Consider the following 21,849-nt stretch of genomic DNA (forward strand, 5'->3'; position numbering starts at 1 on the left):
AACTATCTTGGTTTTCTGATGTTCTTTCAGAAACTTTTTTTTTTTAAATCAAAAGAATATCAGATAAGCAGTTAGGAGATCTGCATTCCAGTTCCTAGCTGTGTCAACTCTTATGAATCTCACTTCCCTTGTCAGAACCCTAGATTCCTAATCTTTAAGTTAAAAATGCATACATGAAGGTCAAATGAATTTTTTAAAAAACTTAAAGTAAATCATTGCTGAAGTCTCTCCTACCTCTAAAGTTGTATTCCATAAATCAAGAAATAAAACATTTTTCTAGGGGAAAAGCCATAAAATTGTAAAAGGCAATCACCTAAGTATAGATTTATAGGATGACCAATAGTTAAGTTCAAATCAATTCAATGAATATTTCACCGAATATAAGCTACTATCTTTTACATTGTATGCCAGACAAAATAAGATACTGCTTCTATCCTTAAAGATCTAATAATCTAGGAAGTGGAAAACACAAATCCATAACTGGCAATAAGGCAGAAAACAGGGGATATAAAAAAAAAATACAAACAAAAGCTTCTGTTGAACGTGTAGAATTGTAAACCTGGACATAGCGACTATTCTCAATGAGATCTTTACCTGAGTAATGAGTCTCCAAAAAAAACCAAAACAAAACAAAACAAAAAACAAATAAATAAAATCATTCTCAGGGCTTTCTCAGGTTTGCTAATGGGGCTACTTTCTGTTTCCAGGTGCTGTAGAGAGGGTAAAGAAGATTCGAGACTATGCTTTTGTGCACTTCAGTAATCGAGAAGATGCAGTGGAGGCTATGAAAGCTTTAAATGGGAAGGTAAGGTAGGACAGTACACACACACACACACACACACACACACACACACACACACACACACACACACACAAACAGGTTTCACCCGAGTGTGGTGTGGAAATTTTATTCAGAAGAATGATCACGCGAGTCTGTATCACTCAGGCTTTCTCCACCTCTGACAAGACTGCCTGGGTCCATGAAGATGAACAGAAGAGAAGTGACAGAAACACAGTGGAGATGCGCTCACGTATCTGGCTCTCTCTCTAATTTTGGGTGATTTGAACAAGTCACCGACCCTCAATTTCCTTACAAAGTGGGGGATTGGAGTCCATTATTTCAAGGTGTTTTTCTCAGGCCCGGTTTTCTCTCATTACTTCAAGGGATTATCACCTCGCTAGTGCAGTATTTTGGAGACTGAGGACCAGAAAACTGGTCAATTCTGTTGTTCTTCTGCCCTCAGAGTTTGCTCTCCTACTCTGGAAGGCTCTGGATCTCTTCCCCTTGCCAAGAGTGGAGTCTGGGGGAAAATGTGCTTCTTCAAATCCTTTCTCCTGACTTGTACATAGAAACCAAGATCATATTTAGTTATCAATGCAATAAACATTAAAACCCTTCTATAGACCACTTACCTTGCTAAACAATGTCTGGGACACAAAAAAACAAAGAAACTTGCCAACAGGCTAGAAGCCTATGGAGGAATAAGACGAGTACACAAACATCTTTCATAGTTTAGCCAAATAAGTTCAGTTTCATTAAATTTATGGATAAATAGAGAGCAAGTGAGGTGAGAAAGTCCAAAGGAGGGAGGAGCGAATCAGAATCAGAAAATCTTCAGGGAGACGAGAAGATGGTATGCATGAGAAGCCCTAAAAATTGGGCAGAATTCTCAAAGGAAAAAACCACGGAAACAGAGAGACAGTCTGAGGCATGGAATTTGGAAAGAGCAGGAAGTGACTGAGGAACAGTGAAAGTAGACCGATTCGGTTAGAACATCACACACGTAGGGCTGCATCTCCCATCGGGCTTTGCACAGTTAGTCCTAATAGCAGATAGGTGGCGAAGGGACTAGGTACAGAAGGGTGAGTGTAGGGAAGGGGAATCAAGTGGAGGAACCAAGGCTCACAGTGCTACCAGAGTCAAGGCGACAGGCGGCGGGGCAGGGTGGGGGTGGTGCCTGGAGAAGTAACTGGAAACCTAATGGAGAAAGGATTGTGTAGAGCAGGTCTCCTTGGAGGAAGTAGGGATCTTTGGCCAAAGGACACAGCCAGGGGCCAAGGGAGCACCTCCCCGAGCAGGTGGCTGGGCTTAGGGGCCAATCCGGGGCCCACACACACGTACGCGCTCTGGAGGAAAAAAACATACTGACTCCAAAACACAAAAAGAAAACTGTTAAAGCAAAAATTGAATGCAAATTTAAATACATGTCCGTGAAGCAAAACATGATTTCATCTTCATTGGTGATTACATTTAGTATGATAAAACTGTTATTACCTTGGGAACAATTTGTAGGTTAGTTTCTCAATTTGAAAACATTCCTGAGGATACATGATGATTGCTGAGAAGGGACAGTCAGTCATAAATTAAGTGCTAAATAATTACATTGAAATAATCACAGCGGAAAAATATTCAAATTGTTCCCAATTTTAACAGCTAGAAATTTTATAGCAATGTGATATATTATAAGGTTAAATATATACTCAATATGTTAAAATATATACCAAATATTATATTTAACTATAATGTTGTATGGGAAAAATCAGAAGTAAATTTGCCTAGGCACTATACAAGCTTTGAGTATACATATGCATATCAATAGTTAACTTATTAGACAAGGTGAGACTGAAGCTTTTTGTGTAATGGAGTAATGATCACATACAATTTAGAGAAATGAATGTACTAAGAGTTGCAATTTTATGGAGTAGGAAGAGACATGTCATTGGTACTATTTGAAAAGCTACTACAGTCACCCAAACAGGAAGAAATAGGGCTTGAGGAAGGGCAGGAATAGAAAGTAGGAGATAAAGCTCCACACAGGGCTATGGGGTATGAATTCAAAACACCCAGGAAATGATTGGATGTTGGAGTGAGCAAGAGTCATTGGTTTTCAGTACGGGAGACTGGAGACAGAGAAGCCAGGAAAGGAAACCTATTTAGAGGGAAAGGTGATGACCTGAGCTTTGCATTTGATTGTTCATCTATTCTAGAAATACTTGTGAAGGTCTGTGATGTGCAAGGAATTTTGCTGGGCTTGGGAATATACCAATTAATAAGATATCATCCTAGCTCTTGAAACATCTAGACCAAATAACTAGAATACAATCCTGTGTTTAAACCACTATTACAGGGGCAGATGAATGCAGCACAAAATCTATTACAATGTGAGATCTGACTTTGCAGTAAAGAATCATTCCATTAAAAATGTCTCTTGATATGGAAGTGCCTAGAAGCAGAGACCTATTTGGGTCTCTCACTTTCCTCAAGACAGGACTGAAGATAAAGAATCTTATGTGTAAGACCACCCCATTCCTTTGGATCCTCAGGTCTGTTTCTTCTAATTACATCAACACCAGTGTGAGATAGTTGAATATGACCGCGATTCTCTCTCTCGGTGTATTCCAGCTAACATGTTTGATACAGGCTCCTGCTCTTAAAAAGTAGGGCAGATATATGAAACTAGGAACAAGTGACAACCAGGAAGCACAACTTTGTCTAGCAGACTTCAGTGATCTCAGAACCACTGAAGCACTCACAAAATGGCGAGCTGCCGTGAAAGGGAATTCTTGAGGGAATGCTTCATTTTACTTCTTTTCTTTATAAAAATAGAAGCTTATAATAGTCTTATGCAGAAGAATCTACAAACGCTTCCTCACAACACCTTGTCCCATCGATAAGAAATACCTCGATCCATCAAGCGTTCGTGGAGAGCCATCTTTGTCTCGTGCGTGCGCAAGCAGTACGGAAAAGTGAGTCACGCGTGTAGCTCTACGCACAGCCTTTTTCTTCAACATCTGGATCTGTTTGCAAACTGTCCAAAACTTGCATCAGAAAGAAGCCTCTCCAATAAGTCTTGAGGACAAGTTTTTTAAGAAGTGCATGACTTGAGAAATCTCAGTAACGCCCCTGCTATCCCTGCCAGCTCCCAGCTCTTTAGCAGGTCAAAAAGCTGCTTCATAGGTACCTATGGGGAACAACACAGTAACCTCCACAACACAGTAGCCTCCTTGATTCTCTTCCTTAAGTAGGGCCCCACTTTTAAGCCTCTCTTCTCCTTCAATGAAAACTTACCTACAACGTGTGGCTGCTCTAAGGAGTAAACCATTTAGCTGGCTAGTGGCCAGAAAGACCTGACGAGGCTACCCATGCCACAGTGTTAACAGTCGATAAGATTTCCTTATTGGTTTCCTTCCACCTTCATTTTGCTGTGCTAAGATATAGACATTATATTCCACCCATTATTAACCTAAAAGGTCTTAGAATTATATAATATGTAACTTAAAACATATATCGCATAAAACTATCACATAATTCTCTGTCACAGTGACTGTGCCACATAATTTATAACCAGTATGTCAGTGGCCAGTGGCCGGTTTGTTCCTGTCAAACCCATTGCATAATACATGCAATTTTCCAACAAAACCACTCAGGAAAACTCAACTGACACACAAACATGAACCCATGAAGAGACAAGACATGTATAAGTGAGACAGTCTGTGAACAGAACAGCAAATTGACTAACACTCAAGAGCCCAGGGCTCAACCACACTTGGTTGTCTTCACATTTTCTCATGTTCCTTCTTCTTTGCTCTCTATGACAGGTGCTGGATGGTTCCCCCATTGAAGTGACCCTAGCCAAACCAGTGGACAAAGACAGTTACATTAGGTACACCCGAGGCACAGGTGGAAGGGGCACCATGCTGCAAGGAGAGTACACCTACTCTTTGGGCCATGTTTATGATCCCACCACAACCTACCTTGGAGCTCCCGTCTTCTATGCTCCTCAGGCCTACACAGCAATCCCCAGCCTTCATTTCCCAGCCACCAAAGGACATCTTGGCAACAGGGCCATTATCCGAGCCCCTTCTGTTAGAGGTAATGCTCATCAGCTCTTGCTCTAGAATAACTCTACAATTTCAAATGATTCGTATTGCAATAGCCTTGGTCAAATGGGATGGACCCACTGAGAGAAAAGGACTGGGAAAATCGTTTATGAAAAATCAAGTATTATATCAATAGGTGTCCTTCCATAAAAATCTTTTTTCACATTACAACTGGTTATTGAAAAAACTCGGTCAGAACATAGCACAAATGAGTCTAATGCATACATTTGATCTTTGCCTGGGCCCATAAAATTTGTGCAGACTAAGTAGTTAGCTTCTCCCTTATCACTGGACCACCATATTGCCATCATATGTGACTCATTAGAAAACCCAAGTGAGGGGCGCCTGGGTGGCTCAGTTGTTTAGCATCTGCCTTCGGCTCAGGTCATGATCCCGGGGTCCTGGGATCGAGCCCCGCATCGGGCTCCCTGCTCAGCGGGGAGTCTGCTTCTCCCTCTGCCACTCCCCCCTGCTTGTGTTCCCTCTCTCGCTGTCTCTCTCTCTCTCTCTGTCAAATAAATAAAATCTTTAAAAAAAAAAAAAAGAAAAGAAAGAAAGAAAACCCAAGTGAAAGCAGGATGGTCCAATGGAAACCAGTTATTTCAAATGGCAAAAAACAAGTCAAGGCACATATATATTTAACGGTAACTCAGTGGCATCATATTCATACATAAATCACAAATTATCGTACATATTCTAACAGATATATGAGAGACTTTCATCTGACCTCCCCCTAGAAATATGTGCTATGTCTTCTAAAAAGCCCCACTATTGAGGAAATCAACTTATTTCCCCAGGATATGGAGAACTAAACAGTAAAGTCCAAATAGAAGACTGACTACCATACAATAAATCTTTCCTATGTAATCCTACAAGAATTCCAGATGATCACACAGTTCTCTGGGCTCAGTTCAAGGAACACAGACAATAAGGAAAGCGTTTTTTAATTTCTGTTAAACTAGTTTGTCTCTGCCTAATGGAATCCTTCAAAATAGTACTGCTAGGAGAGAATTAATGCCAAAAGAATCCCGGTTCTATCTTCCAAATATGACACCACTCTGGGCAATTTGACAACCAACTGTATTTAACTCTGTCCTTGGGTTTTACTTAGACGCAAAGGGGCATGTCCAGGTTACCGTGAAAACAATTATCTTACCGTGTTTTACTATTTTTCAGGAAAACTGAACTGACCATCCTAGAGGTTCTAGTCTTCAACAGCCTTAACCTTTCCATAATCATAATAAAATCACTCTATCCAAAATTATAATGCAAAAGAAATCATCAGGTTTTCCTCCAGGATAATCTATAACAAATTATGTCATTAAAGTATGGTGCATTTATAATCTGAATTCATATTATTAAATAATTTATACATTAAATATAAATTGTCAACCAGTTGTAATGTAGGAAAAAAAACAAGCTCCACTCCAAGGGAAAAAATACCTTATAGCAAGAAAGGAATCAATGAATGATATTCATGGATGAAGGGTAATCAATTTGATTTTTTTATCACTTTACACCACCAATAGGGAATCAAAGTAGCAACATGGCAAAACAAAAAATCAATAGGAATCTATTAATGAAACTCAATGGAAATTTAAGCCTCACATTGTCTGAACATAAAACAGAAAATAGTGAACCTATAAACACGTTTTCTAAATGTTCAAATGTTTCCCAACTGATCACTGGGGATGGGATTACTGGGGAAGCTAAAATTCATTTCTGATTTACTGATCAATGATAAAAATGCAAGACTTATTTTAATACATGTGGTCATACCATGCTGGGATGTTTAAATACCTTCCCAACGTTTATTAGTCTATAGAGAAATGTCAACAGAAGGTCTACTGAAGATAGAAATTGCAAATTTTTTCTCTGTGTCACAGTTTTAAAGTTGCTCATGTACTTATCAATAGCCTTGAGAGTATGGCTTTCATCCACAGATAGTAAAAAAAAAAAAAAGAAAAGAAAGAAAGAAAGAAAAAAAACAAGACACTTCCGGTGAACCCTACTTTATATTGAGTTTCATTACATTAGAATCCTAGAGTTTTCTATGCATCTTGAGGGCAATGATCAATGTGACTTGGGCTAACTTTTCCATTACAGTAAGATTCAGGGTGATCTTCTGGTGGTTTGATTCAGTTTAATGCCTTCTTACGTTCCTAGAAATTTACATGAATGTACCTGTAGGGGCCGCGGGAGTGAAAGGACTTGCCGGCCGCGGTTACTTGGCCTATGCAGGCCTGGGTCGCGGATACCAGGTCAAGGGAGACAAGAGAGAAGACAAACTCTATGACATTTTACCTGGGATGGAGCTCACCCCAATGAATCCCGTCACTTTAAAACCCCAAGGAATTAAACTGGCTCCCCAGGTAGGTAATGTTATTCCAGAGACACTTTCCTTAAGTTAGGCCAAAGACCATCAACATTTGCCTTTCATCAAATGACCTGACTGGATCCCTACTTGGGCTATTGTTTTGTTTTGTTTTGTTTTGCTAAATAGGTAAAGTGGCCAATCCACATAAGGTACTGTGAGAGAACGCTAACCGCTGAGTGCCACTCACTGTTCCAGCACAGGCTTTCATATATTTCCCAAATAATCTGAACTGGAATGCAAAGGTCCTGAAAGCCATTAAGAATTATCAAACTTACACGGAAATAAAATGAAGCAAAGAACTCAAAATAACTGCCTACTGCGTAGGAGTTGGCTAATGGAGAGTATTCAAGACAGGGAATGAATAGGCCACTTAGGACATCTTTTATTGGAAACACTGGGTGTGAGAGAAAACACCATACCATCCATGGTGATATCATGGACTTGTACTAATGATAAGATGCCATCTATCATATCCAATTAGGTCTCCCACAATGATTATGCTTGGGGAGGGGCATGATGGTGAATTTTTAATGCTTTCATTCCACAGCTCCAAGTTTCCATATTTCTGCATGAGGCTGTGGTTTTTATTATTGGAAAATGAGATGTTATAAAAGCTGTTCCAGGGTGGAAAGTGAATAACAGGGGTAAAAACAAAACAAAACAGGATCTGTGTGAGCCCTGAGCCTGTTCCCTGTGGGTGTACAGTACATGCCAGGCTTTCTGTAGAGACACTGGCTGAAGAAGCCATACCCAGTTGTTCAGAGATAGAGTTTGTGGACCCTAAAGGAAACATCCCTACTCCAGGTCCAAAGGTATAAGCCCCAAATGTATGGAAGTAGCCTTATGATTGCAATCAAGTAGAAAGCATGGCTTTCTAAAAGCTCATCTTATTATTTTTGTAGGATCAATGGCTGTCTAATACATACCAATTAGCTCATCTAAGGTTTCTACTAACCCTACCCAGGCAATTAAAAATAAGGATCCCTAGCAGAGTGGTACACAGCCTTCATTTGTTTGTTCAAGAGCCATTTATTGGGCATCCACCATACACCGAGTACTGTGTTAGGTGCTGGGCATGGAAAAGGGAATATAATGCAGTCCTTGCCATCAAAAATCATATGACAATCCAGTGAGAGGATACAGACACATCAACAGATCATTATTGTCAATTCTACTAAGTGTCATGGTAAAGCTTTGCTTAGAAAACACAAAAGCTTGTCATCCAGTCAATCTTGGGTTAAAATCCAAAATAAGGAACCTCATTAAGGACCTGGAATACTTAGAAATCTTTAAAGAAAATAAAAAATAATAATCATTATAAATTCCATATAATAGTTCCAGGAGCTCCCACCGTGTGATGAATAATCTCTGCTGCTTCTATTAAACCCAGGTTAGAAATTGGTCATGGTTTATAGGGATATGTAAGGAACTCCCTCTCCAAACTAATGAAATTTCTTTAGTCTGAATCTCTACAAGGTCGGCTTAGAAATTGAAGGCTATGCCAACCCAAACCAATGTAGATGGAGCCTTAACAGCCCCATGGTGGGGTCATGGGCATCCGACAAGAGCAGGGAAACAAGGCGTGCCCAGCAGAGTCAGGAGTTAGCGTCCGTACTCTTTGAGCTTGTGTTTGCACAACGGGAATGTCTGCCAGCTAGAGTAGTCTACTGGTGCCCAGGAACCTTCAGGAATGCTTTGTAGACGACAAGAGATGCTACACAGCCAAGAGTAGTCACAAGCAAAAGTCACTAAAGGAAATAGGAGCAATCCACAAATTTAATAAACTGGAAAAGGCCCTGCAATTGCAGCTGGACTCGTGTCAGAACCAATGAGATAAGAAGCTCCATGGAGTCAGCCCAGGGCACGGTTCTGTCCCCAAGTCTTATTCTTTTCAGACTTAGGCCCTGTTTTGCACAGTTTCCTGAGTCTGCTGACTCGTGGGAGCATCGGGGCAGGTGGACCACTGAAAATGGCTTCAGGATGAAAAAAAAAAATTGGGTGCCTTTAGACGAGATTCAGTTTGGAGTAGTGATAAAGGCAGAAAAAAGCATGCAGGAAGATTCTAAAACTCAGGTCTTTGTAAAAACAACCAGAAGTGGTATTTTGCCAAACAAAGACATTGTAGCTGTCAACATCCATCTATTGATGCTCATCAGTAACTGGTAACCACTAAACTTTTTAACTCGATTTTTTATGAAAATGTGAAGTTAAAACCCTATGACAAACGACATGAAGTTAAGAATATATTCTTAGGTTATTTTCTCTAAACCATTATAAACAGGAGGATGGACGGTAGTCATGAGGGAGTCCAACCACACAGTGCTGAAATGTCCATTTTTTTAATGGAAGAAATATATCAAACAAATCATAAAATTAAACTATTGGTAAAAAAGTTACGGCTAATGGACTAAACTAAAAACATATTAGAATAAATGGTGTGAAAATGATTTTTATGAATTGGTCGACATAACATTTTAAATGGAGTTCAAGTTGAGTTCATCTTAAATTTTATGAGTCATTAAACCATATGGCATTTTGTATTTTCTTACATTAGCTTAAGCACTGAAGATTAGAGTTTCAAACCCTGAAAGCTGGAGAAATAATGCAAATGTGACATTTGAAAGGGAAATCACTTTTTTTTTTTTTTTTTACTCCTGTAGATACTAGAAGAAATTTGTCAGAAAAACAACTGGGGACAACCAGTGTATCAGCTGCACTCAGCCATTGGACAAGATCAAAGACAACTATTCTTATACAAAATAACCATTCCTGCCCTGGCCAGCCAGAATCCTGCAATGTGGGTAACATCTCCAAATTCCTAATCTTTTAAGCTTTTTAGAATAAGAGTCTCTTGTAAATCAAGTCTCTTGTAAAATCAATATTTTATCACTATCCAAATAAGAGAAACACTTACATCTACTCCTTGCTCATTTTTCATTAAATGCAAACATTGAGATGTGTAGTTGGGATGTACGTGCCAAGTGGGAGACTGGCATCTCAGAGGCCCCGAATTTCACACAGACAATGAAGACTGCGTAGTATAATCAACCAATAAAAAACTACAGACATAAAATGGAACAGGAATCAGATCTATAGCCCATTCTTTTATCTGTGTAGTATTTAGTTTGAACCATATGAAACTGCCATTTTGTACATGACAACACCATGCCCGGTCACTTATATTTTGGATCAAAGATCCTCTCTGTTGTTGGGTATCACCACCTCAAGCCTGCATTTCTACATATTTTAGGAACCATCCTGTTTCACCTGTACCTTAGAAAAACCGTGTGAGAGTTACAGGTGTGCTCCAGGCATGTCCTATCAATCACCGCTGTCCTGGGTCAGGTCACAAACATCCCTACGTGCATATACCTGTAGAAGTCTTCAGTGCAAAGAGAACGAAGAGAAGACCACACACATAAAATTCCATCATCTGCTCATCTTAGCCCACGAACAGCGACTTGGGTTTTCCCCCATCTCGGGTCCTCAAATGTAATGACTGAATATGCCTTGCAGCCACCCCTTCACGCCTCCGAAACTGAGTGCCTACGTGGATGAAGCGAAGACCTACGCGGCCGAGTACACCCTGCAGACGCTGGGCATTCCCACCGACGGGGCCGAAGCCCCCACCACGGCAGCTGCCGCCACTGCCTTCCCAGGTAGGGAAAATGGCGCCAGAAATGGCACCTGCCCCGGGTGTTTGAGAAACACCCCCTTGGTACCATGAACTCTGAGAGTGTTTTTAAACTCCACCCGCAATAAATCCAATTTACACCATCTGTGACCAAAAACACTGGGCAGATGCGTGAACCATCAAGGTTCCCCAAGGAGTGGAAGTGGGGTCTAGTCTCAGCTTGGCCCCTGCAGCTGAATGACCTTGAAAGAGCCAGTCTCTGCGTCAGGTTGGGTGGGGTTTTTACTTTTTAGGTAAGAGAGTTTGGAACTACCTATTAGTAGTTGTTTATCTGCGTGCCAGGTGTTCCCCTAAATGCTCAGCATGCTTTATATTATGCCAGCAAAGGTCATGATGCTGCAAGAGGCAGGTTGTAGCATAATGCTACAGTTGAAGGAACCAAGGACAGGAATGATTAAGGAATTTGGCCAAGGTCAATGGCTTTTAAGGAGTCCTTGGACTCCCTGCACAACCCTAATCTTCGACTCAACTTGACTTTTATTGCTTTGCTTTCTGAAAGAAATGTGTAGCTCACATTTTTCTTAAATTGTTTTAAATCAAAAACTCTGTGTGTGAGAGAGACAGAGAGAGAGAAAGAGGGAACCTTTCAATATTTAAGATAATCGGCTCTCATTTATTTGTTCTATGATTTTGGACTGGAGCATACGCGATTTGCTCAGAATAAAGCCTCTCTGCAGATCACCTTCAGGGTCCCATTTAAAAGACTTTTCCCCATTTGTTATGTACCTACAGCAAAAAGCTAATAATTAAAAAAAATGAACCCTCTAGATATTAAAAAGTACCAGACAAGAAATTTGCTTTGGAAATCTTTCCTTAACAGTTAGTCTGAATAACCCCATTCTTTTTTAGCAAGCAAAGTTCATTTCTTTTGAAGACATTGGTCACTCCAATGTGTCATTGTGTCGACGGACCTCCCTTAAGACCAGTCCAGAGATCTGAATGGACCCAGACACAAGGCGTTTCTATCAATCCATTCAGTCATGTACTGGTCACGTTCAGGTGTGAGAACTGCTGTATTCCTCCCATCCACAGCACCTGGGCTCACTCTTGTTTTCTTTTGTTTCTCAAAAACGGCAAATATGTTTTCCATCCTGGCAAATAACCACGCTCCACACCCGAACACGACCTCAATTCCAGCTTTGTTCTGTAGAATGTGGGGAGGAGGGGTCGTGCACCCCTGCAAGGTTACCAAGGCCGCAGCTGCTGCCTGCCACAGAGGGCAGGTCCCCTGGGCTGCGCTGGGGCCACCAACCCTGGGCTCGCTTTCCACAGAGTGGGGTGTTGAAATGTCTGTCTACTGGGGACCTGTGCCTGGGTTTCTCAGTTCTTGGAGAAAGGTGAGCCCCTGTCTCATGGAAAGCTGCACCCCCCCAAAGACGGCTAACTAATGTACTATAAAAATAAATAAGCCCCTGTCAGAATTGTTACAGTTTGCTTGCACATTGGAAAGGATTCGCTTTCACCTCAGAATGTTTGACCTTTTCCTCCCTTCTGTTTGCTCCTGCAAGAAGTAAAAAATATTTAGGGCATGGGAGTTGTCTTGGGAATGCCTAAGAATTTGAGAGCCTCTCTTATAACTCTGCTGTGGAGTCAAGCAAAGAATAATAGGCTCCAAGGGAAGAATCTGTTTAAAATCCAAATACTCTTGCACTTAAGAAAGTACCTCTGAAACAAATAATACACTATCTGTTAAAAAAGAAGAAGAAGAAAAAGAAGAAGGAGGAGGAGGAGGAGGAGGAGGAGGAGGAGGAGGAGGAGATAGCAGGAAGGGAAAAATGAAGGGGGGGAAATCAGAGGGGGAGATGAACCATGAGACACCATGGACTCTGAGAAACAAACGGAAGGGTTCCAGAGGGGAGGGGGTGGGGGGATGGGTTAGCCCGGTGATGGGGGCACGTTCTGCGTGGAGCACTGGGTGTTACACGCAAACAATGAACATGGAACACTACATCAAAAACTAATGATCTAATGTACGGTGATTAACATAACATAATGAAATAAAAATTTTAAAAAAGTAGCCAAATTGAAAAAGAAAATTCAAAATCCCCAGGGATAAAATCTATGACACATGCACATACGCACACGCTCTCACACATGTGTATTTCTTACTCACTTATTTAGAAATACTATTTCCAAAATCATAATTGGTAACACATTTCTCACATCCTTGGAAAACATACCAAACTTCAGTTAGTGCCTTAGTCAGCATTACTGGCCAAAGTGCCCAAGCCAAGGAGTGGATTTAATTTTTTAAAAAATAGTCCAGCCAGCTCCGTGCGTCCACTTCCTGAGAAGCCACCAGAAAGAAATCAGTGTGTCTGGGTTTGGGATGACTGCCACAGCACATAAACCAAAGGGACTGTTTTGTTGTTGTTGTTTTTTAAATCAGGTCCCTGTTTGTTGCTTAAGTAAAATTTTCCCCTTTTTCTTGTCATCCTCACACGTTTTTGGATCATCTCAGAAATAGCTTAATTTTGATCTAAAACATTAACAGGGAAACATTGCTTTTGTAGGATAGAGGTTATGCCCTTTTCTCTAAACGTGACTGTCAATCCAGCCAGACATGATACTAATGTGACCGCACATGATGGTCTCCTTACCACGCAAAGCCCTGGGCTGTCTGAAGGTGAGCACGAGCATCATCCAAATACACCGGACAGCTTGGTGGTGATGCAAGAGGTCTTTGCCCTTCCCGGTTAGGTCTAAATGTAAACAGGCCAGGTATTTGCCTTTATGGTGCTATGTAGAAACGTAATAAAACTTTCCAAATTCTTCCTACCGGTCTACCCACTCCCTCTGTGTCTTCGGTAAAAGCAATGGTTTTTAACATTTCATTTAGGTGGGGGGCATGGGTACGGAAGCAGACCCGCAGAGCCCCACCCATCAGCCCTGCCAACCCATCAGTCACCTCCCCTCCCTTATAAGCTCTGAGAGCCTCTGAAAAAGTTCTAAATCTCAAGCTTTAATTACCTCGGCATCCTGTTAAGTTTCCATGTCTTGGACTCTCCCCCCGGTGTTTCCAGTTTTCTAAGCATGAAGTCGTTCCGGCACATGCGGCTGACCTCACTTTGAGGCACGCGGTGCCCTAATCAATGAGTCTAGATATTAGGTCCCCTGAGTTCACTTTTTTTTAAATGTGCATATTAACTTTTGGCTTTAAGCGAGGTTAACTTTTCATCTTCCAACGAGAAGACGATAAAGCAAGAGGGAGCGAGTGTGAATGGCTTTTGATGAGGTTTTCTCTGCCTCTCCTCCAGGATATGCTGTCCCCAGTGCAACGGCACCCATGTCCGCAGCCCAGCTCAAACAGGCGGTGACCCTCGGACAGGATTTAGCAGCATATACAACATATGAGGTCTACCCCACTTTTGCAGTGACTGCCCGAGGGGATGCATATGGAGCCTTCTGAAGAAATCTTCCTTTTAAGTTAAGACACGTGAAACTGTCTCTAGAAGAAATAAACCTCTCAGTTTCCTTACGATCACAAGTCCTGCTTTTCCTAAAGAGACGCCTTTCTTGAGACTGCACAGCTTATACTAATGGTAGAACCAGGATACGAGAATGAATTCCCAGTGAAATCAAGTGTCAAGAAGCCTTCTGTCTGCCAGAAAAGTTAAGAGCCATTGCCCCCAAAAGCTGGTTCTCCCAGGTTCCTGAGTGACTGGGGCGTGCATTATGCACCCTGATGATGTGGAGAGAGATCTCTCAACCCTTACAGGCGTTCCGGGGCTGAGCAGACCTGGCCAGTTAGGGGCAACAAGGGGAGGCAAGTAAACCCCAGAGTCTTAACCGTTTGATGGGGGCCAGCATCGCTTCTGTCTGAAAATTCTACCGAATCAACCTGTCCTAGATCGCCATCTCCTTGCCCCCTACCGCCCCCCGGGGACCGCCTGGAAATCAATGGGAGGTGTTGTGGGTGAGGATACAATGAATCCAGGCCCACTGTTTATTTATTAATGCACCTCTTCTTCCCTGGAGCTCCCATCCTTCCCAAGGGTCCCCCAACACAATAATCACCCCAACTTAAAATGGCTTCTTCTCATTTTAAACATTTTGACTTGTCCACCTGGATTTGTTTTCATATCAGTCGCATCTTCCTCATGTCAAATACCATAAAAAAAAAGTACATCCAATATATAGAGTATCACATAGGATGCTTCTTCCTATTCAGCGAATGGGCTGAAAAGTCATTTGAAACAGAGAAGTGAAGGTCTACTCTCGTTTCTTGGGTGTTTTTGCGGCACCCAGACCACCATCCAGCATTCAGAGACGGTTCTATTAACGTGGGGTCAGCCTTGGACTGTCTAACCCACTTAGAGTCAAGCTGCCAAGGAACCTTCTACCTTGCCTTCCTTCTACTTTCAACAAATATCAGACGGCTTTACCATATCAAGCCCTTTGGTCTTGAAGTGGTCACAGAAAACCTTACACCCCCCACTGCTGATTAGAAGTGGATTCTTAGACACCCAGCAAGGGTGTTCGGGACCAAAGTTCCCTAGGGCTTTAGGCCTCTCTCCAGGAACATCTCATGAGAATGTAGGAGCTACAAAACCTGGGACGGAGGGAGCAGACGGCACTACTTTCTTGCCATACTCGTAAATGACAGCTTTTTGTTCAAAACAGAAATAATCGAGCTCTGAATTTCAAACACCAATCACCACTGCTTCTGTCTCATTAGTGCTTTAAGACATACAGCACCAGAATTTCCGGCTAAAAAACAAAAAACACCCCTGGCACAATTCTGCAGGACTCAAAGGAAAACATAAATACAAAGACAGAAAAATTTGTCAACTCTTGATTGGAATCCTGTGATCCAACATCAGCCCAGATTCCAGTCAAAATCAGCTAAATTCCAGCAACAGTTAAAAGTCCTTATAACCTTTCAGTTCTGTTAACTCCAATCAGACATCAAAGGCCTCAAGGCTACAGCTCACACGCTCGGAAAGGCTGGGTGCTTTTGGCTTTACGTATTGTTCCTCACATGCCCTAGGCTAGTGGTTCCCAAACTTGCTGCACTTTAGGAACGCCGGAAGCGCTTTTCAGACTGCCGGTGCCAAGATGGCGCCGGATACCCATTACGTTAGAGTATCACGGGGAGAAGCCTGGCCTCAGCATTTAAAGATCTTAGGTGATTTCAGTGTGCAGCTAACTTTGGGAATGGCTATAGTCTTTGTATTTCAACCCTACCCCCTAGCGTTTCCCTTATTTATTTCACTTCCATTAAATAGAAAAAAATGCAAGAAAAAATTTTGTCTAAGTTAAAACAGATAGCCAAATAATATTTTTTATAAATATTCAGCTCATAAAACGTACGAATCTAAATATAATTCATATTGGCTTCAGACGAACTCTTGGACCAAACTAATTTTAAAAATGAGAAAGTGAAAAATTCCTCCATCAGCAATTCTTAGGTCCAAATCAACATTCTCCTACAGACCTGCTTTTATACTCTAAAAGAGTAATGACAGCGGGGCAGGCAAGTTCCTACTTAGTCCAAAAAGTCGTTAAGAGTCCAAAACAGCATTCCAAATTCCAAGAGCAAAAGTTTTCATGTTCTTTAAGATCTTTGAAAATAGAAAAAAGAAAACAGTGCTCTGGATGTCTAGCCAATGCCAAATAGAAAGAAGGTCTGATCCAGAAGAGTTTTAAATGTAATCAGAATGAACAGTTAGTTAGTACAGGAATCTTATATGAGAAAAATCTTTATTCCAGATTAAATCCTTACGATTCTTTTTAAAGGCTAAGAACAGAAACCTAAATATACAAAATCATCACAGTATCGAGAAAATTGCCCCTGGAGCACCATCTCATTACTTGCCTGAGGAAACACAAGCATTTGTACATTTACTTTCTAAGGACCGATTTTATTCAAGTGAGTAGATGTGGTTTGACTTTTTACTGAAGTTTTACTTCACTCTAGTAAAATCTAGAGAATACTTTGAATTCCATTAGAACATACTCATAGAAAGTATCAGTGTGTCTACTGTACCATCTGTATTTACTTTGCCCAAACTAAGTATTGTAGGGCAACTACACAGCCCTATAAACTCATGATACGGCTCTAATGAGTTCGAAACTTTAAAAACTGGGATTTTTAAAAATCATGTGTAGAACCTAAGGTTTATTTTGCATGATGTTCACATTTTTAGACTTCGGACATCAGCACCTATTTAATACCTATTATATCTTGTGCATCAGTATCTATTTTTTTGTTATTTCTTACTTCATTGTTTCCTAGAAAAAAAACTCTTCATATAAAGAGGAAATTAAAATGAGGCAACCAACCAAGTGATAACAGAATACCCAAACAAATAATTTAGAAGCATCTAGTAAGTAAGAACTGAGTTTCTAAATTTTGGTAATTAATAGCTTAGTGAAAATTAAAATCAACCACTGTTATTTAGGAGGAAATGGAGCAGCAGGGAGATTGGACATCAATTTTCTTACTTGTAAAAATGCTGCCTGTTCTCACCCCATTACCGTAGCTAGAAGACCATCCTTAACCACAACAACATAACCATTCTCCTACATAGCGAGGTTTCTTCTCCTACTCCTGCCCAATCCTGGTATCAGGCCAAACCACACTGTGTTTGGATAAAAAAACACCCAAAATGCTGCTAGAAAGCTACCTCGTGTTAAGAAAATACTGACTTCAAAACATATCTAACAAACCATAGTTCCTTAACTTTTTAATGGTGGATGGAAATCACAATAGCTATGTATTGATAATAGTTATTCAGGAAATTAGTTTTAGTTTTACTTAAAATTAAACACACACACACACACACACACACACACACACATTCCTCAAATCACATAGATTAGCTTTTCATAAATATTGTCTCAATATAATTTTCAATTGATGTTCATTTTCACTGTATTTTTCAATGACTGTTTTATAGTTCTGCCTTGGACAACTGGGTCACAATTTGAATCCATGGGGCACTGGGGGATTCTCCAGGTTGCCTTTTCAAGAATGTGGGTTAGTAAAGAAAGTTAGTATTTTGAGTAGATTGTCTTTCCAAAGCTACAAAGTTGGAAAAAATGTATTATTGCCGTGCAACTCCAGGCCTATCTAAGATTTCCCAAAAGTAACTTACAATTAAAAGTGAACAAAGTGTTCCAGGATTCACATGAGGCTATGATCACTTATGCCCTCCTTGCATTCATACAGAAAATCCCAGGAGATGAAATGTACCTACAACTTAACCTGGAGACTTGGTACTTTTTGTATCCTGTGGATACATTTTTACCTATTGTAGATACATCTGTCCAAGATGAAACTAGGTTTCAAATGTGACACCTTAAGTGAACTTTGTGATAAATACTTGTAAAAGAAAATATTGGTAGCATAATTTAGGAATTTTAATGTACTTATTGGAAGACAGAGAAACTAGGCAATCGATATTCCTACCTGATATGTACTAGTTACGTGTTTAATTGACCTGATCATCAAATTTGATGCTGAGATTTTACTTCATTCTACTGATGTCCTGAAAAGGCTTCAAGCTTTACAAGAACATAGCCAAAGAAAATGTAATGTGGCCACCAGGATATATATATTTATATTTGCCAACGTTAGAGCAAAGTAAAGCAAGTCCTGCTATAATGAGTAAAACCATTAGAAAAATGAGATTTTTCTGGGCGCCTGGATGGCTCAGTTGGTTAAGCGACTGCCTTCGGCTCAGGTCATGATCCTGGAGTCCCGGGATCAAGTCCCGCATCAGGCTCCTTGCTCAGCAGGGAGTCTGCTTCTCCCTCTGACCTTCTTCCCTCTCGTGCTCTCTATCTCTCATTCTCACTCTCAAATAAATAAAATCTTTAAAAAAAAATGAGATTTTCTGACCCCCATGCCCTACCACTTTACTTATGGAGTAAAACATTTTTTTAAAATTTCAGTCAATAAAAACATAGATACAGAATATTCTATTGTTCCCAAAATATCCACTTTAAAAGCCATATTTTTTTACAGTGTTTATATAGAAAGTAAAATGTGTGAGTTTAATAGGGACAGCACTGCATACCTTGAACACATAGGTTCACTGATGGGAGAATGTTAACTGTTTGCATCCCCAGGTCACCTCAGTTTTGTAGAAAAGTTAAAAGAAAACGTTAAACTTCAGCTAATAGTGAAGAGAAATTAGTAACCAATATAGAAGTGAAAAATAATTCACTTATTTTTCTGGAAACGAGAAGCTTCCATTCATTCAAACGTGCCTGGAATGAAATCTAGAACACTTCCGCATCTCCCTCCTTCACTTTTCTCCTCTTGAATGTACCTTGTTTTCTCTTCACCTATATTCCTTTGTCTAAGGGGAGGGGAGATGCCAAGAAACAGTGCTTTAAAGAAAGTAAGCTGCCGGCAGGAAATTCTTGGAACCTGAAGAATGTTAACCCCACCCAGGGTTTAGCAATGTCTCTGGGGTGATGGTAGGTCCCGGTTTGCAGGGACAGCCCCGGCTTATGTCTGTGGTCCCACCGTAACCATGTTAACAATAGCCCTTCATACTCACAAATGTGTCCCAATTCAGACAACATACAGTGACCCCATCTTTATGTCTCCTTTTTTTTTTCTTTTCTTATTTTCTTCACTAAGATTAATTCTTACTCTTAGTGAAGAAAATAAACAAATTATAATCTCTACTGCTATAAAGCCACAAGCCTCTCCTTCATAGAATGTGTGATCCATCTGTATTTACTATGAACCTGCTCTTATGCCAGAAACTAGGAACATTTGCGTGTGTGTGTGTGTGTGTGTGTGTGTGTGTGTGTGTAATTCCACAGTGGAGTTCACAGCCTAGTGATCCATTCTGCATTTTTATAAACTGAATATAATTACACTTAAGTTCACCAGTACCAGTCGGTAGTTTGTTTCACTTAGTCGGAATCCCCACCGTTAAACCAACTCTGTTCTAAATTTTAAGTTTCAACTATTACTGCCAAATACTAGGCGGGCACAGTAAGCCTTTTTAAAGATTCATACAACTCTTCACCTATAATTATTGCTATTCAAGTAAGATGAGTTTTCAAATATGTTCCCCAGAAGAAACATAAAAGTGAAAAAAATAAAAAAGGAAAAACAATTTTCATTAGAGGTCCAGAAGCTTTAAAATATGCTTTAAAAGGTGGAATTGACAAGTTTACATACTGATTTATGACATTAAAGAGCAGGTATGCTTTGTTACTCACTTGAAAACATTTTGATTATTAACTATTTCTGTTTTCTAAATATACCCGTGTTTATAAAATTCGAAATCTTTTTAACAAGCCTTATCTATACCTATATGTTTTGCAATAAATAACTTGCAATGAGGTATACATGTTTTTTTCAAATGTACATTTTATTTTGAAATTTGGTACTTTCTTCTGTAATTCCTAAGAGATTTAGGGGCTCTCAGGAGAAGAGCCACAGATAAGTGTATTTAAAATCAATCCATCATTGTCACTGGTTTAAATGTTTCATATAATTATTGGTATTTTTGTTTCTATTCCTTCATGAATTCTTTTTTTCCCCCCTACTTTTCTGACTGCAACAGAGTCAGACATCATTATTCCCTATCAACGAAAAAAAAAATGCTGTCAGCAAACTGCGTCTCTGGTTTCCAGGTGTTAAACCATCTCTTGCTTCTTCTCCTTGTTGTTATTAATGACTTTATTTATGTGAAGTTAGTTAGCTGAGGTACCAAAAAAGAGAGATTAAAAACAGTATTAAAGAATGTGCATAAGGCACTTATTTTTGTACTTTGAGTACAGTATTTTATAGAACTGTGATCTATCATAATATAGCAAGTAAAATTACAACATCCGTTCATTGGGAAAACGATCATGAGTTTGGAAGATATAAACATAATGGTACCACAGGATCATAAATCACGTAAAATGAGAAGTAATGCAGTATTGTGATGACTAGTGTAATTTCAAGATGACAACATGGTTTCAATTGAATTTTCAAGTAACATTATAAAGTTTTAAAAAGTACCAACATGAGTTGCTGATTTCTCTTTTTCTCTCCTGAATGCCACAGTTTTACTCTTCTTTTGAGTAAATACCTCAATATTAATTACTATAATTACAGGTATCCTTTTGGTGATTTCTTTACATTCGCCTCTTTTGTAAAAGTTCCCTCTGGTGCATCTTCTGAGAGTAAATATGACATTTAATAATTAGATGCATTATTTTCCAGTCAATAAAGAAAACAAGAGAAACACCCAGAGACTACACATAATGAGAAAGCGTGCCTCCAGAAAGGTCAGTGGGCACTGAGGCCAACATTTGCCCATCCCTAATGGACAAGACCAGAGGGTCAGAAACCATCCCTCCAGGCCAGAACCAGCTGCCTGTGTTTTGTTGGTCCTTGAGCTAAGAATGGTTGTGAGCTTTTCAAAGGACTGAGCCAAGACATTTTTTACATTTTAAAAGGCATTTAAACATAAAGGAAAAAGGGACGCCTGGGTGGCTCAGTTGGTTCAGTGACTGCCTTCGGCTCAGGTCATGATCCTGGAGTCCCGGGATGGAGTCCCGGGATCGAGTCCCGCATCAGGCTCCCTGCTCGGTGGGGAGTCTGCTTCTCCCTCTGACCCTCCCCCCTCTCATGTGCTCTCTCTCTCTCTCTCATTCTCTTTCAAATAAATAAATAAAATCTTAAATAAATAAATAAACATAAAGGAAAAAGCTGTGACAAGACCATGGACGGCCCACAAAGCCAAAAATATTTACCATTTGGCCCTTTACAACAAGTCCGCCAACCCTGCACTAGGCCAACACCCCCTATTTGGCCTCTGTTACAGGTGGCCCCCACTTCTAAGTTCCAAATTCCCTAGGATTGGGGTCGGCTGCCAATGACCCTACCCAAAATTGCAGTGCTTTACATCAGATAACAATTTACCATCCCTCGCCC

At 40.3% G+C, this 21,849-nt stretch overlaps 1 protein-coding gene across 3 annotated transcripts in view; it reads left to right on the top strand.

The window, feature by feature from the left end:
- Window positions 1-20,942, top strand: part of A1CF (APOBEC1 complementation factor) — a 77,641-nt gene extending 56,699 nt beyond the window's left edge. Inside the window, exons 7-12 of one of the 3 annotated variants that reach the window (XM_027596760.2) lie at window positions 708-805; window positions 4,600-4,873; window positions 7,048-7,253; window positions 9,919-10,055; window positions 10,775-10,917; window positions 14,210-20,937. In XM_027596760.2, the coding sequence (XP_027452561.1) occupies window positions 708-805; window positions 4,600-4,873; window positions 7,048-7,253; window positions 9,919-10,055; window positions 10,775-10,917; window positions 14,210-14,361 (1,010 nt within the window). In that variant the 3' untranslated portion in view covers window positions 14,362-20,937. Of the gene's footprint in view, window positions 1-707; window positions 806-4,599; window positions 4,874-7,047; window positions 7,254-9,918; window positions 10,056-10,774; window positions 10,918-14,209 lie in introns of all 3 variants that reach the window. The other 2 variants (XM_027596761.2, XM_027596762.2) reach the window with 2 other exon arrangements.
- The last annotated feature ends 907 nt before the right edge of the window (window positions 20,943-21,849 follow it).

The sequence above is a fragment of the Zalophus californianus genome, chromosome 15 (genome assembly GCF_009762305.2).
Source record: "Zalophus californianus isolate mZalCal1 chromosome 15, mZalCal1.pri.v2, whole genome shotgun sequence".
Classification (NCBI taxonomy): domain Eukaryota; kingdom Metazoa; phylum Chordata; class Mammalia; order Carnivora; family Otariidae; genus Zalophus; species Zalophus californianus.